The sequence below is a fragment of the Mycteria americana genome, chromosome 3, assembly GCF_035582795.1.
Source record: "Mycteria americana isolate JAX WOST 10 ecotype Jacksonville Zoo and Gardens chromosome 3, USCA_MyAme_1.0, whole genome shotgun sequence".
Taxonomy (NCBI): domain Eukaryota; kingdom Metazoa; phylum Chordata; class Aves; order Ciconiiformes; family Ciconiidae; genus Mycteria; species Mycteria americana.
This window is the reverse complement of record NC_134367.1, coordinates 21,630,894-21,646,092: the sequence shown is the minus strand read 5'-3', so window position 1 is coordinate 21,646,092 and position 15,199 is coordinate 21,630,894. Positions and strand designations below refer to the sequence as shown.

Below are 15,199 nucleotides of genomic sequence, written 5' to 3'. Positions count from 1 at the left end.
TACAGGAAATTACACTGGTTTCAAAAATAATTTCCCAATATTTGTTTTTAAAAAGTATCCCCATAACTATTAAAAAGTACTTGTCAATCTAGGATTTGCCAACAGTAGTAAGATGCCATGCATAAACCTGTAGGAGACCAAGAAGCCTAGAATTAGTATATATTTTACAAACAACTATGTCATGTAGAACATATTTTTGTGGTTTGCGACACTGCATTCAATAATAACATTTTTGCATTTCTATAGCTTATTTTACCTGAGGATTCCAAACCACGTTACACACATCAGTAAATTCAGCTTTGCAACATCTGTGTAAGACATTATTATCTACATTATGCAGATGAGCCAGCTGAAATATGAGAGATCGAGATATGGTATGGAATTGTGTTCATAGTGAAACTGATACAAATATCGTCATGGATCTTTCTAGAATTAAGCTTTTTCCATGGATTTTGATATTATGTCAGCAACTGAAACATTTACATTTCAGAGAATTTCTAAATAATTGTTTAATTAGTGAATATTAATATTGCATCTTTTGCTTTCACAGATGATCTAGATCTGTTAATTTTATTTAGTCTGTAACCAGCCTGTTATCATGCGCTATGTTTACTGTCCTAATGCTTTATCTTAATCCATAAACATTGATCATCAATCTATAGTTCTAGGTAAGAGTGTGTAACAGAGTCCTTAATCAAATTTCTTTCCCTTTAGAATGTGCTGTGGAGGTTTAAATTCTCTCAGCTCAAAGGCTCTTCAGATGATGGGAAAACAAGAGTAAAGATGCTTTTTCAGAATCTTGACACCAAACAAATTGAGACAAAGGTAAGCAACATCCTCTTTCTCAGTTTAGTAAAAAATGAAATAGAATTACTATCAAGGCATCAAAAATTCCACTTTCCTACTGCACATGCATATGGTGAATTCCACATCACAAGTTTATCTTTTCTTCCCTATTCTCTAGAAACTCCACAATAAACGGAAATGATGTAGTATCTATAGATTTATTACACTATTTGTACAAGCCTGTTACTGAGTTGTGTTATGATGGTGTTTTACTGTTTCAGAAAGATGATTTCTATGAAGTTGTTTAGTCATCCTATAATAGTTAAAATATCTAAAAACTGCTTTTAAAAAGGATAAAGGAAGAATAAAACTATTTAAATGCTAAATACATTTTTAAGCTGCTGTATAATAGACTTGAAATTTTAAGCAAATATGTGCTTAAGGTTTACCAATAAAATAAAAGATTGTGTAACATTTATTAGCTCAAAACACGGAATATTCTTACAAGAGGCCAAGCAATTCCTGAAACCTATTGGTTCTACTGTGAATTAAGAGCACTCAGTGCTTTGCAGGATCTGGAATTAAGCTGTGGAGACATCCAGTCACTACTATACATGAGATTTTACTGGTGTCTCTTTTTTTTCCCTCTAGCAGTCATGAAATAAAATTGTGAAACTTAGAATTCAGATTCCCAACCGAACTTCAGCAGTCTCTAATTCAGGATTGTAGTTTGAATCACCATCTGGAGGTTTGGCTGTAATGCCTTAATCTGCACTGATTCTGCCCTGTGATCCCAAGCTTGATGCTGAATAAATAAATAAAAAGATAATTTTTCAATCATGCAGTTTTAAAAAGAATGAGGAGAACTTTGATGTGATATGACAGAGAAGAAGAAGGTAAGAGTGAGGTTCAACTGGGATTTAGTGGACAAAAGCCAATGAAAACAACAGAAAAATATCTGAAGAGCTATGAAAATTCTCAAATACTGGGGGTTGTACAGGTTAAAGTCACTTATAAAGTGATACTTTTCTATAGTGACCATACACAAAGGTTATGTATTACCTATCTTTCTAATGTTTAAAAAAAGTTGTAAGAAGAAAATCTCTAACCTTCCTTGTTTATCGTAAAGTTACAACAAATGCAGTATGTCTTTCTTTGTATATCTATATTAGTAAATTGTTCAGTATTTCATCAGCAAACTTAACCTGAGTGTTCTGTTGGCTCTCCTGGAAAAGATATTATAATATCTGTTACAAAAGGCAGAATACTATAATAACTTGACTATAGTAGCAGGTCATTTCCACTTCATTTCTCACAGTACTCCTTGGAGACAGAAAAGGAGTACTATCATCACTTTATACGTGAACATCTGTTGCAGAGAGCTCATGTAACTTGTTCCAGGTCAGACAGGAAGATTGTACTGGTGCAAAAACCATACTCTGAATCTCTGAATCTGTGTATTAAATCATTAGATAATCCATGTGTGTGATTGGCCAAGGGTTCCAATTCCATTGCTTTAATACTGGATCATTCTTCTTTCTGTTGTGGTAAACAATCTGATTTTTTTTAATTTTATTTTGTTTTTATTTCTGTGCTCACATCAATTGTTTTTAATTGGTTTTACCTGTGTTTTACTCTTTAGATAGAAAAATTGTAAAGTTTAGCATTTTTATGAAAATTTGATTATCTGTAAAATAATGATAAAAGTGAGTCCTAATGATAATTTTACAGCAAATTTTGTGCAGGAGACAGATTTGTTAAAACATTAAAAAATATTCTTTTGCGTAGTTCTAATGAAAACACCTGGTAATTGGCAAAGTTTTCATGAATATTTGTGAAGTATCTTGAAATTATCGGATGGAATATGATACGTCATCAGTTCATACAGAATTCTAAGTATGTATGTACCTAAATGTACATATGTGTTGTATGTGTTGGAAGAGCCCAGGGAAAGTTCATTAAAGGCCAGAGGAGAGGCTGATACTAAGTAGCTGAGGATTTATCAGAATTTCAGTGACTACACCTTTTACCACTGCCTTTGCACAGTGCAGTGTACCTACTAGGATTTCCCATTAAATGGGACTGGGATACAGATGTGCAGCCTCTCCACTTCAGATAAGTCGTATATATATTCAGGTCTATGCCCACCACCTAAATGGTTTTATTTTTTAGACTTCAGAATTACAGACTAGTCGAGAAATAACCAACACCAGTACCCATAGTATAGTACAGTATCTGCCTCAGCTTATTGTACTGAAAGAGATTTCATAGAGCCAGATGGTGATGTACGGTGAAATGCAACCAATAATGAGAAACAGAAAATGTCATCAAGTAATAGAAGTTTCATTTTTCCTGGGTAAATGAGCCACTACATGTGAAATAAAGCTCGATACAGATGACTTATGTTCACTTGGCAGTAAACAGTAGAGTTAAGGTTGCAAAAGAATTTTCCGGATTATGTCTAATTTTATATGCTTATAAATCCTTGGGCAAAAAAAAATCACATCTGGGAATTCTATTTTTGCATCTTGGTGACTGGTTAGAGATGATGTTTTTTCTCCTTCTGTAAATTTTAAGCCAAGTGCTTCTTCCTGTGCACTTCAGTTTTAGGTGAAGAACAACACATTTTTCCATTTAAAAAGTTTTCTGTTCGAAGGAGCTAATAAGACCTAGATTCCTGTCAGTTGTTTCTCCTTCAGGTCCTTCATATTCCCTACAACTTCCCCTCATAGTTTCCCACTTCAGTACTTCCCTGCCTTTAATACTTGCAGTAATAACTCTGACTCCTTGAAATGCCCCAAAAGTCATTGCAATGCATTCATATTACTGCCAAGTTCCAGCATATTTTTATCCAGCCTGACAATGGGGAAAAAACTGTTGCAGCTGGTTTGTAGGTATGTGTGTATTATCTGGTTAGATAACCCATGTGGTGGCCAAGGGACCCCTGCCACGGCTGCTGGTCAAGGCAGGAAAAGATGATGCTCTCCTTGCCTTCACTTCCCTGCAGGGTGGTAACAGGACCTCCCAATCCCTGCCAACAACTTGTGCCACACCTAGAACTCCAGCTCCTTTGAGGTGTCCACCTCTTTGACAAATAGGGCAAAAATTGCACACATGCACACATATGTGATTTCATCACTTCATTTCTGTAGGAAATCAGACACTTTTTTTAGAAGAAAGACTTAAAAATTCTGAAATTGCAACATAGCGTGTAAATGGATCTGTATGAAGGAGTAGCTCTGCGACTATTTTGAAAGAGGGAGGAGAGTGGTTGATTATGAAATATTCCTGGATTGTGGCATTAGTGTGGAGTTTGCATGGTCAACTCTTCCTTGGATCAGCAGTTTGGAATTCTTTGAACTGGAGATGCCTTTCCATGTCCCTTTGGTGGGGGGCTCTTAAACCTGTTTGCTCTTCAGCCAGATGGAGCATGTTGACTACACATGCGCCTCTTACACATAAGAAATTCATATGCAAAAAGATACTTGCTTTTGTCTTTTCTTAACAGTTACAAATAAAAAAGAGACATGAAAACAAGAAGGAAAAAAAAAATCTCTGAATAGTAGTAGGAGAGAGCTGAAGGCATGAAGGCAAGTAATAATTCATAGTTTACTGTGGAAACAGAAAATAGCAAATGAGAAGGATAGGTTACATGCTTTTTTGTTTGCTCCAGTTATCAAAAACAAGAATTTACATCCCACATTACAAGTAAGATCAAGGGGTTATAAACACAAACCAGAATATGGAAGGAAGGTGCTTGAAATATTTTTAAATGTTAGTTTTTGCAGTATTTAGGAGCAGGTGAAAGTTATGTTTGAGAATTCCAGGTAGATGGGTAAGATTACAGAAAGAGAAAACATAGCAGCTTTTTTGTTGTTGTTTTTTAAAAAAGGGGATCAAGGGGAGACATAGAGACTTACAGACCAGTCAGCCTAACTTTGATAGTAGAAAAATAACAAGCTTATAAATAAACACTGAGATTATTAAATAAATAATTTGTAATTATAGAGAGAATAACAAAGTGATAGGAAACTATCGAGGTGGATTTTTGAGAAGAGACTATAGCAAAATTGCCTCATTTCCATTTTATGACAGGCTAACCACTCTGGAGGGGAACAATACACGTGGTCTGTCTTGACTGTATTAAGGCTTAAACATAGTCCCACATGATGTTCTCATAAATAATTTTGGTAAATAGTAACTAAGTTAAGTTACCATAAAAAAAGTTAAGAGTGATTGAAAAAGAAACTCTAAAAGTAGATTCCATCATTTGCTTGCAAAATGGAAGAATATAACATACCCAAATTTGCCTGATCCAGATTCACAGCTCTTTAATTTCCTACCTGGTGGAAGTCTGAAGCTGGAGTATGCTCAGTGAAAATTATATTTTTATAAATGTTTATAAATTTTCCAAGTAAATTTTCCAATAAACAAATGTGAGCAGATTTCACAGGAATAGTAAAAAACAACCCCCTGATGCAACACTAATCTTCCTGCCAAATTTCAGAGTCTCACGAATGAGTAAACCATTTTGCCTAAAATCTTCTTTTGAAAATTAGTCTGTTGCAGAAAACTGGTATGGTAAATACAGCCAAAACATTTTATATTTGGCAAAGTTGTATATAGTTTATGTACCTGAACACAGGATCCAGTACTGGGAAATTACAACTCATCTTAATAATAGTACATATTCTTAGCCTACATGACATGTACCCTGAATTTTCAAGGTTGCTTTTAAAAAAAAAAATTAAGATTAATGCTTCCAGGATTGTATTGATGATTTATCTCCCTTAGCTAAACTGTAGCTACCTGGAAGCCTTTTTTTTTTCCCCAAGCATATTTTAATTGAGCATTTCCCTTTTCTTCTCATGTTATTTTTTTGTTCCTTTTATGCTATGTGGAAAAGGAAAGATGGAATTATATTTTAACAATTCATTCACCCTAAGAAAGGAAAGAGAGTTTATTTATCTTTCTTCACTACATTTTCTCTTTTACTAACTTGGTCTCAAATATGTCATTGAAGAAAGAAAGAAAAGAAAACATAGTATTACTAGACTATTGTGAGCCATATTGAAGCTTCAACTAAGTGTTGCTGGTCTCATACATTTCTTGTCTGTTACGCGTATAACTTAAGAGCCCTGCATATTTATCTGAGTGCATTCAATATTCTTTTTTCACTGACTTTCAGCCTCAACTCTTCTGTAATTTCACAGTGGTACAATGTGATCTGATTTTGCAATTAGACTCTTCAGCAGTTTTGCAGCAAATCCTATTTAAAACAGGAGAACTTCAGGAGAGTGATCAAGGACAGGTCAGCAACCGTATTTCTTTCTTTAGATTTACTGTATTCATCTGAGAGGATATTTATTCCGTATCAGTACTGTTGAGAGATATGGCAAATTAAGAAGAGTGCAAGCAAAGCTCGCTCTTTACAGCAACATTAATCTCTAGCATCAATAAAGCATAATCTACGACTCAAGCCCTTCTGTATTTTTATTAACGTGGGTCTTTTGTTGCTGAAGTCTGGCAGTTTACTACTGAACATCTTGAAAGCTTGAAAAACATTTGCAAGACGATGGTAGATAAGAGTTAAGATTTTGCCTGCGTGACAGTATTAGACAGTCAGATCGCTCTTGGCAATGTGTTTTAATATTTGCTGGAATAGGTGAATTTAGTTGGCTGCTCCTAGACAAGCATCCCCAGAACAACTTTTCAGATGGGTTTCTTGTGCATTTGCAAAGTTTGCATCTGCCAATGCAACATTTAAAAGTGTTCCAGATTTAGCAGTAGACAGTGGCATTTGGAATCACTCAAGCTGAAAGTGAAAAGCGATCTGACTCTTCCAGATCCCTGTAGAACACTGTTAAAAGACTTAAGTACAATTGATAGATAGAGTTGCAATTCATCTGGCACTGAATGTTGGCATCATATATCTGGTTCTTATGCTTGCAGGGTAAGAGCACCATTTTAGCTTATCCTTCCTCTCTTTATGCAAAAGACAGTCACAAAGAGGAGGCCAAATCAAAGTTTATAGCTGAAGAAGCTTTCATACCGTAGCTGATAATTTATCATCTTTGCATCTGTAGATCATTTAAACATCTTTGCGTGTTTATAACAGTCTTAACAAGCTGTGCAATACTAATATATTTGTTCTTCTCAACCATAGTATGGCAACCAAGCTCTGGTATACTTTCTGAGATATAGAACTGAAATTAGAATTTCCTCTCCTGTTTTGACTTCCATGTGGACTGGAGCTAAAACCTAGATATCTTTATCTGTTCTTTTTTTTACAAAAGATATGGTTATCATTTCAATCTGATTGAAATAATATGTTGAAGAATACAGTAGTAATAGTTGTGCTCTTGTCAACAACTAATAAACACTGAGGCTTACCAATGTCCTTAAGGAAGTCATGAAATGCACAGGGCACAATAACACTATCTGTCAGTGTCTCCATTATCTGCCTTTTATGTGATACAGGCTCATGTCTTGTTCAAATAGTGATTCAACAGCTCACGGAAGTAATCAATAAAATTAAGTGTGTGCGTGGTAATGATGCAACAGGCCTGTCAAGCTCTTTACGATATGTAATAAATCCAACTCTCATAGGTGGGTGGACGAAACAAGAACATATATTTTTCTTACTTGGCTGTGCACATAATAGTGATCAAGGTCAGTGCAGTGTGCACATTTGTTAGATTTTCAGTACCAGCAGGCAGTTTTGCAGTCTTGTCCTCCCACTGCTTTAATCCAATCTTTTATGTTCTTCTCTTGCTGTCTTCCTTCTAGTGCCTTTGTTGTACTTAATCCACTTATTAGGATACATATAGTAAACTGAAATAGCTTTGGTTATTGAAATATTAGACATGCACAGATTCTTCTACATACACCTAAAATAAACTGAATCTTAATTAAAGAAAAAAGCAGCAATCACAGATAAGGCAAGCAAGCAGAAGAGTGGTATTAGATCATATAGAGCAAATAAAATGATCAGTTACTCAGTCATCTGCCTGGCTGGGTATGGAGAGAAATGTTACTTTTAAAAAAAAAGAAAAATAAATTTTTAGAGCATTGCATTTGTTTGAAAGAAGTGACATTGGTGTTATTTTCTAGGAAACATTCACATTACATTCTAAACCTGAAGAGGCCAAATTCCACCCTAAAAACCATATTCCAGATGGTCTCTTGCTAAGAGACCTATTGTCTCCATGTCCTCTGACTATGCAACATCTACATTTCTCCAAGCCAGAAGGCCATCCCTATCTTTTACCAAATCCGTATTTCCGAACTAACCCTCGGTCCTCTTCCCCTTCGCTGTTGTAATCTGCATGCAAGCCTTATCCACCACCAGAACACCAGTTCTCTGAGCAACCTCTGTCCTGAGCCTGCACAAATCTGAACCCCAACTTCTGCTTTGGATATACGTGACTATTCCCCAACATCTGCGCCTGACTAGCCAGCTTTAGGATTGTGAAGGCAGCCAGTGCAGACATCAAACACAAAGCACCACAGCCTCACCCCCATTTGTAGTCTCCTGTGTCAAATAACTGTGATCAGCTGCATTTCTGGGAGTTTCTGGTGCCTGAGGCCTCAGGTGAACCCCACCTCTCTGATACCACCATAGCTGACCACATCTAACTGAGCCCTGCAAGAGGACACCTCCAGAGCTCGGCTCCTCTTGTATGATCCCAGATGATCACTCCCTCCCACAGATAACCTAACATAAGATAGGGAAGACATGAGAGACCACAAGGGAAGCGAACCAGCTGGTAAACTGCATGAGGAGTGCTTACATGCCACCTATTTGGCTACCCAGCTCTATAACAACTTTCAAAACTAGCATCACTCTTGAAAATAATCCCCCTGACTGAGGGACCTGCAGTATTAACTGGAGAAAATACAGTGTTGTCTTCACATAAAGCATAGGTTTAGCAATACTGCTCCTCTTTCAGCTGTATGTAGATTATCTTTTATCGAAATAAGAGCATATTATTAGTATTCAAAAGGTTATTCACAACAGATTAGACAACTTCTCTCAGATACACAAGAGGGACTACTGCAGTTTGTTCTACAGTCTGAACTCTGATAGAAACAGAGAGGGCTCTGCAGCGGGGGCATTGGGAAGGGCTGACTCCCAGTGATGAGGCATTCCTGCCTTTGCTCTTTTCTTATCACAAAACTCTTCACATAACGTTGTTAGAGCAGTCTGAAATCCTGCCTACAATCTGTGTGAGGTTACCTCTGATTGCTTGATAAACATGTATATGTTAGAAGTGCATAAAGCCAGAGCAGAGAAATGGAAAGCTTTGGGAGGGGCTCTCTCGGTTCGTTTGGCTGCATTTGGTCAGCTGCAGCGTGTTGAATGGCAGGACCTGAGGTGAAATTGTTGGATGATTTCAGTTGATTTTGGAGCAAATCTAAGATTAATGTAAGTGGGTTTATATTTTAGAATTTATTGTTTTTAAAGATGGCGATTCAGGAGATGTAAACCTTTGACTTGAGCCGAGAACTGATATACTGAGACCTGTATTATTTCATATTGAGTTGTATTTCATTAATAATCACGAGTATGTACTTCATTTTAGTTTTATAAAACTTAGACGATGAGAGTTAGATAATGGCATTAATTTTTTTCTGAAAGTGTTTACATTAATTTTATATTAATATTTACAGTAGACACCTACTGTCAATAAAATATATTTTATAGAAACTTATTCCCATACTTGCTCCATAACTATCAATCAAAATAGAAGAAGCAGGTTTTTTATGCCCCAAAAAATCAGAATAAAGATTACAAGGGCTTAAATTCCTCAAAGGATTTTAACCAATATTCACGCTTCATTTTTCTTTCACAACGAGATCTAATTTTGAGTATGAGGCCCAAATGATTACTTCAGCAACCAAATGCCAGTTATTAACAGTTACCTAAGTGCTTAGTTTGATACAAGTTCTCAAGAGATTTTTCTTCTTTTAGGATAATTATTTCTTAATTTGTTGACTAGCAAGTATGCAAAAGCAGAAGTTTGAGAGAGTTTTGCCTCTTCCCTCAATGTTACCTTATTTTCTCCTTATTGAACTAAGTATGAATGATAATAAATAGCATATTCTGCTTATCGGTTATATTGGTTTATGCCCCTATTTTTTAATTAGGAGTGGTTTGTGTTTGCTGTTCTTTTATAATCTTGGAAGTGTCAGTTTGTATTAGATATCAAATTATAATAATCTGTTTTAAATTGCTTATTGCTTCTACTGTTGGCATCAAAAATGGCTATGCATTGTTTCTGAATTCAGCTATTTTTTCTTGGAAAATTGTAGGAAAACCAGTCAGTAATTTCAGAGAAGAGTTTTTGAAGGGAGGGGAGAATTATTTCATTTATGTTAGCACACTCTTAAAGCTGTTTAATTGAGAAATTTGTGTGTTTCCAGGTTCTGGAAGGAGCTAAAATTTGTCTGTCTGATGATGACCCACCCAGACAAATTATTAGACGCATCTAAAAATCTCTGCTTACATATTCTTTGCAGGACCTAGGGGCTGAAAGCATTGTTCTCTTAGGCTTCTGTGTGCACTGAGCAAGCACTGTAAGGAGGAGAGCTTGCTGCCAAAACTTTCCCTGTTCCAAGGCTACCGTATCCGAGAAGGTCTTTTCCTGTAGTTTTTGGGGGTGTTTGATAGAGGATAAAGGCATTTGTAAGGCCTGTTACACCATAGGAAGAGCATATCTTGGGAGCTTGTTGAATATCGTTCTATTACTCTTATTGTCCAGTAATATTGCTTATTGTCACCTTATGCTGGAGAGAGGAGACAGTAACAGAAAATTACATTTTTCTGGGAATAATACATTTGCTTAGTGGGAAATAAGATCCCTGAGACAATAAACTATATGTGGCTTAGGTTGTAAAGAAACTGCACAATTTTTTTTTTTTAAATCAGTAGAATATCATCATCATGAAGTAGAGCCCTCAAATATTGGCAGGGTGTAATGGTTTCTTTCTGCCGCTCCTTGTTTCTCTTTTCCTTTGCTGCTCCTTGCTTCTACCGGTTTCCTCTGCTCCAGTGTGGCTCCTCCATCGGTGGCAGTCCCTTTGGGGGTGCTACCTGCTCTGCCATGCAGCACCTCCTACTGCACTGGCCTTGGTGCCTTTTTTGGGAATTTGCTGCCCTTTCTTAAATGTGTTTTCCCAGAGGCAGCACCACCGTGGCTGCGGGGCCCAGCCGTGCCCTGCGGTGGGTCGGCTGGAGCCGGCTGGAACCGGCTGTGTCCGGCACGGGGCAGCTCCGGCCTCTCCTCACAGAGGCCGCCCTGCAGCCCCCCTCACTACCAAAAATTTCCCGGTTACAACCAATATAGGGTCACAAAATCATGCCCCACAAATACTAGCGAACAATTTAAGACATTCATTAGTAGTAAAACAACTCCTGCCTAGTAAATACATGGCCTTTGATAGCAAAATGGTGTGATGGTGAGCTTTTCCGGAACAGTAACCTTGAATTCCAAATATTCCATTTGAGGCAATGTTGTTGAGAAGGTACCATAAAATACTGTGATAGGAAAAGCAGAAGTCCAGTGCTTTGCTCTTTGTTTAAAGGCAGGCATACGGAGTGTGCCTCTGTAAACTACTATGTAGCCAACACGCTGTTGAAAACAAATGTCTTCTCCCCAAGCCAAAAACTGTCCCAAATGTCCCCACAATGTATTTACCAGCTGCTTTTCAATAACCAGCTACTTTACAAATAGTAGTATCATGTAAATTGAACGTGTTTATTATATGTGCTGTCAATGTGTCAGAATATCACTCCATTTCCGTCTGGGGAGACTGGGAAAAAGAAATTTAACTTGCGCACAGAAGATGAAATACATTATAAAAAGTGAAGGGAATTTGAGAACTGGTTAGGGGTAACTCTGCATTTCTTTGTGAATTAGGGCATATGAATTTCAAACCCAGCCGTATCGCTGTATGCAGGCTGTGGTGTGACTTGACTGTAGCTTCCACCCTGCCTCTGGCCTCCCAGCTTGCTTATCTGACTCTCCTTCAGCGGCTGCCAAAGTACGTGTCCTCCTCACCCTCCCCGGCTGTGACTTGACACCGCATCATCCCCAGACATCCTTAACTTATCAAATATTTTAAAATATGTTGCTATATTTGAATGTTCTTGCAAGTTGAACACTTTTATTGTCCAAGTTGAGTAAAATGTAAACGATACAGTAGCACAGAGTGAAAACTAAATTGACATGCGGCGCTGCCGGTGAACCAGGTACGGATATACATCTTTTATTCTTACCACTTTTAACTTTATAGTTCCATATAAAGATTCAAATTTTCATGTAAAGTCCATTGTTGTTCGCTGACTAGTCTGTTCTGTATTTATGTAAAATGTTTATAAACCTGAATATGAATTCACATTTTCTCTTCTTTTTTTTTTTCCTCTTACTTCCTCTTTCAGGAACTTGAATTTCAGGATCTGACGGCAGTTTTACATTGTATTCACTCCTTTATAGCAGCAAAAGTGGCATCTGTGGATCCAGTATTCATAGACAGTCAGAGCATTGCAAGAAAATACATGTACAGTAACTGATATCAGATTATATGTTGTGACTATGGAAAATAAATTATTTTCTTAAAGAAAGTAGTTATTTCATGCACAATATTGCAACTTTGTGATTTTATAAGTCTATAGTTGTGTTATCTGTAACGTTAAGAGTTTTCACAATTCGTTAAACATTTGGAATCTATGAGTTAACAAATATTAAGTCAAACTGAATCAGTTTGTCATCTTCAGCATTAATATAAAATTCTGAGTGAATATTCATTCAATAATATTTGTGAGGTCATTTTGATTTCTGCTCTCATGGTCATACATACTCCCCCATATTACATAGAAATGTGGAATAACATTTGAAAAGTCTGTATGCAAAATTTGGCCTCTAGGTCTGTTTTGAAAAGTGCTGGGCACACAGACAATCTCTACAGCCTTCACTGTAGAAAAGAACTAATTATTGAAGACAACTGCCACAGGAATTGGACTTTTATCTTGTTTTGATATGTTTGAAAAATAATAGTTCCACAGTCCAGTTCTTTCGAGGCTTGAGAGTTTAGCTCTGGCAAAACATTAAGTACTCTATTTCAGATCAAGGAAAAGACTTAAGCACACACTTGACTCTAAGCATATTAAGTAGCCCCAGTGTATGCACAAGGTAATGTTAAGTACGTATTTAAATATCGTGGTAGATCAACTGAAGAGCTTTAGAGTCTGCTAAGAAGCCTAACTGTAGGCACTCAGTTTTAGAAAACTTGCCATAGGGTTTTCTTATCTGTTAAAAAAGCTTCCATGAATCATTCATTTATTCATTCATAGATTGCCTTGATGCTATCCTTTGATGTGATGCTCTGTATGGTTGAGAAGAGCTTCTCTAATAACTGTTTTGTTTGGAGGAGGATGCTCCCAGTATAGGGTGAACATAACAAAACATAAAGATTTTTCTGGGCCATCTATGGTTTTTTTCCTACAGCTCTAACCCTGACTTATACACAAGCAAAGTGAGTTTTTTCCTTGCTAAGGAAATAATATGGTTCTACTTTTGACGTATTCCTAACCTTCCTTCTGAAATCACTTTCTTATACGCACAGATAATACTTCCCACTATTGAAAAATTATATAAAATGTAGACATATTAATCTTAGGGCATATTTCCTGTAATACCAAATATTGCATGTTTCTGTTCTAGAAGTCTCAGTTGTTCTCAAGTGCAGTTTTGAGGCAACATCAGGCAAGGTTTTGGGTTTTTTCAAGAAAATAAAACAAGCAAAAAATGAAGCAAGAAGAGTATCCTAAATAGATACAATGGCTATAGAGCGAATTCATCAAAGTTCCTCCCTAAATTTTAGGAGTCTAGTAAAGTGTCCTGCTAAAGTAAAAGCCTAAAGTTACTGTATCCTAAGGAAAAGAGGTAGGTGCCTTTAAAAGCTCTCAGGTGAGGAGTGTTTTTACATAACTTCAGTGCTTAAATTTAATCAGAGAAGTTCCCGTTCTCAGGTCTTAAGGTAGTTAGCTGTCTTGGCAGACTGCAGTGGGGCCTCAGGCACTTATTTTAAATGGATGCTTATCTGTCCACCTAAAGCTTAGGCACAAATATAGTGCCTAAAGTAGGTGATTTGATCCTACCATAAGGATTACCTTTTGCCAAGTGTTATCCATAGAGAAATTCATTTGAACAGTAGGGACTCTGTTTGCAATTCCAGTGTTGTTTACAGTTCTAATGTTGTTTGCAAGGAGGCATAGTAGGAGCGCTAACTCCTGTTAAAACAATATTTAGCAAAGATGAGAAATATTTTTATTAATTGTAAATAAATATTTATAGCCATTATGGTATTTTTTTAACTAATATCATCTCAATTTTATATTACAGTTTTTCAAAAAAATCAATCAAAAAATTGTCTTTCTCAAACATGCTTTTATTAGAAATGTTTCATTTAATTTTCAGCTTTCCATTTTATTTTCAGCTCTTTATATTTACTGAGATTTTAACATTCACAAATTATAGAATAAAATTAGAATAGCTTTCTTACAATCAATTCTCAGTTATTAGCATGAACTATTATAAATGACAGAGTGTCTGTAGGATGAAGAATGATGGAATTCCTTCAATTTTGTTTTTCTGCTATGTTCTGATATACAAAGTTTAACACTAACATGGAACAGTAGAAAACTGTACCAGCTAGTACTGAACTGATACTACAGTCAGGCCTCTAGACTCAATGTTTTACGTATCATGTGATTAAAAACACAGTGTATCTCTCCAAATACTGTAAATAAAAACTTAAAAGAAATTCAGCTTAGTTTATTAAATAATCTTTCATTTCTACCAAAAAGTTCTGCAATTCAAAATGAGCATTATTAAAAAAACCTTTTTTTTTTTTTTTTGCAAGAGCAGCTGGATATTGTACATTTTCATTAGCCACCTTCAGAATTTTTATATGAAGTTGCTTATACTGATTTGAAGTAATTTTGTTATTTGTTTAATGGAATTTCTAAATTCTTTTAGCCTTTTGGTGAGCTATGTTCTCTACCATTTTTGCAAGACAGTAGTTTTCTTCTGATGTGTCCAAATCAATCTCAAGGAATATTAGAGAAAAATTTCTTATAAATTCACCCTCTGGATTTTAGGGTTGTATTTTAGAAATTATTCTCCAAACATGTTTTTAATGAGGGACCTGAAGATCCTTGTTAGCTCACTTGCTTTTTCCTTCCTTTCACATTCTGCAACAATCTCAAGGCAGGGACTAAAGGCCAGTCTTCTGAGGAACTCGCCAGAGCCTGGGAAAAGCTAACAGCCTGCTAGTTACTCAGCTGTTATATAGGTCGTATAGGACTCCCGTAGCACCTTGCATTTCTTCGTAACTCTCTTAACAGGGT

General features: G+C 36.3%; 1 protein-coding gene across 1 annotated transcript in view; it reads left to right on the top strand.

Annotated features, from left to right (window-relative positions):
- SNTG2 (syntrophin gamma 2) overlaps window positions 1-12,361 on the top strand; it is a 318,555-nt gene extending 306,194 nt beyond the window's left edge. Inside the window, exons 16-17 of the mRNA XM_075497273.1 lie at window positions 715-825; window positions 12,230-12,361. Coding sequence (XP_075353388.1) covers window positions 715-825; window positions 12,230-12,361 — 243 coding nt within the window. The remainder of the gene's footprint in view (window positions 1-714; window positions 826-12,229) is intronic.
- Window positions 12,362-15,199: the final 2,838 nt, after the last annotated feature.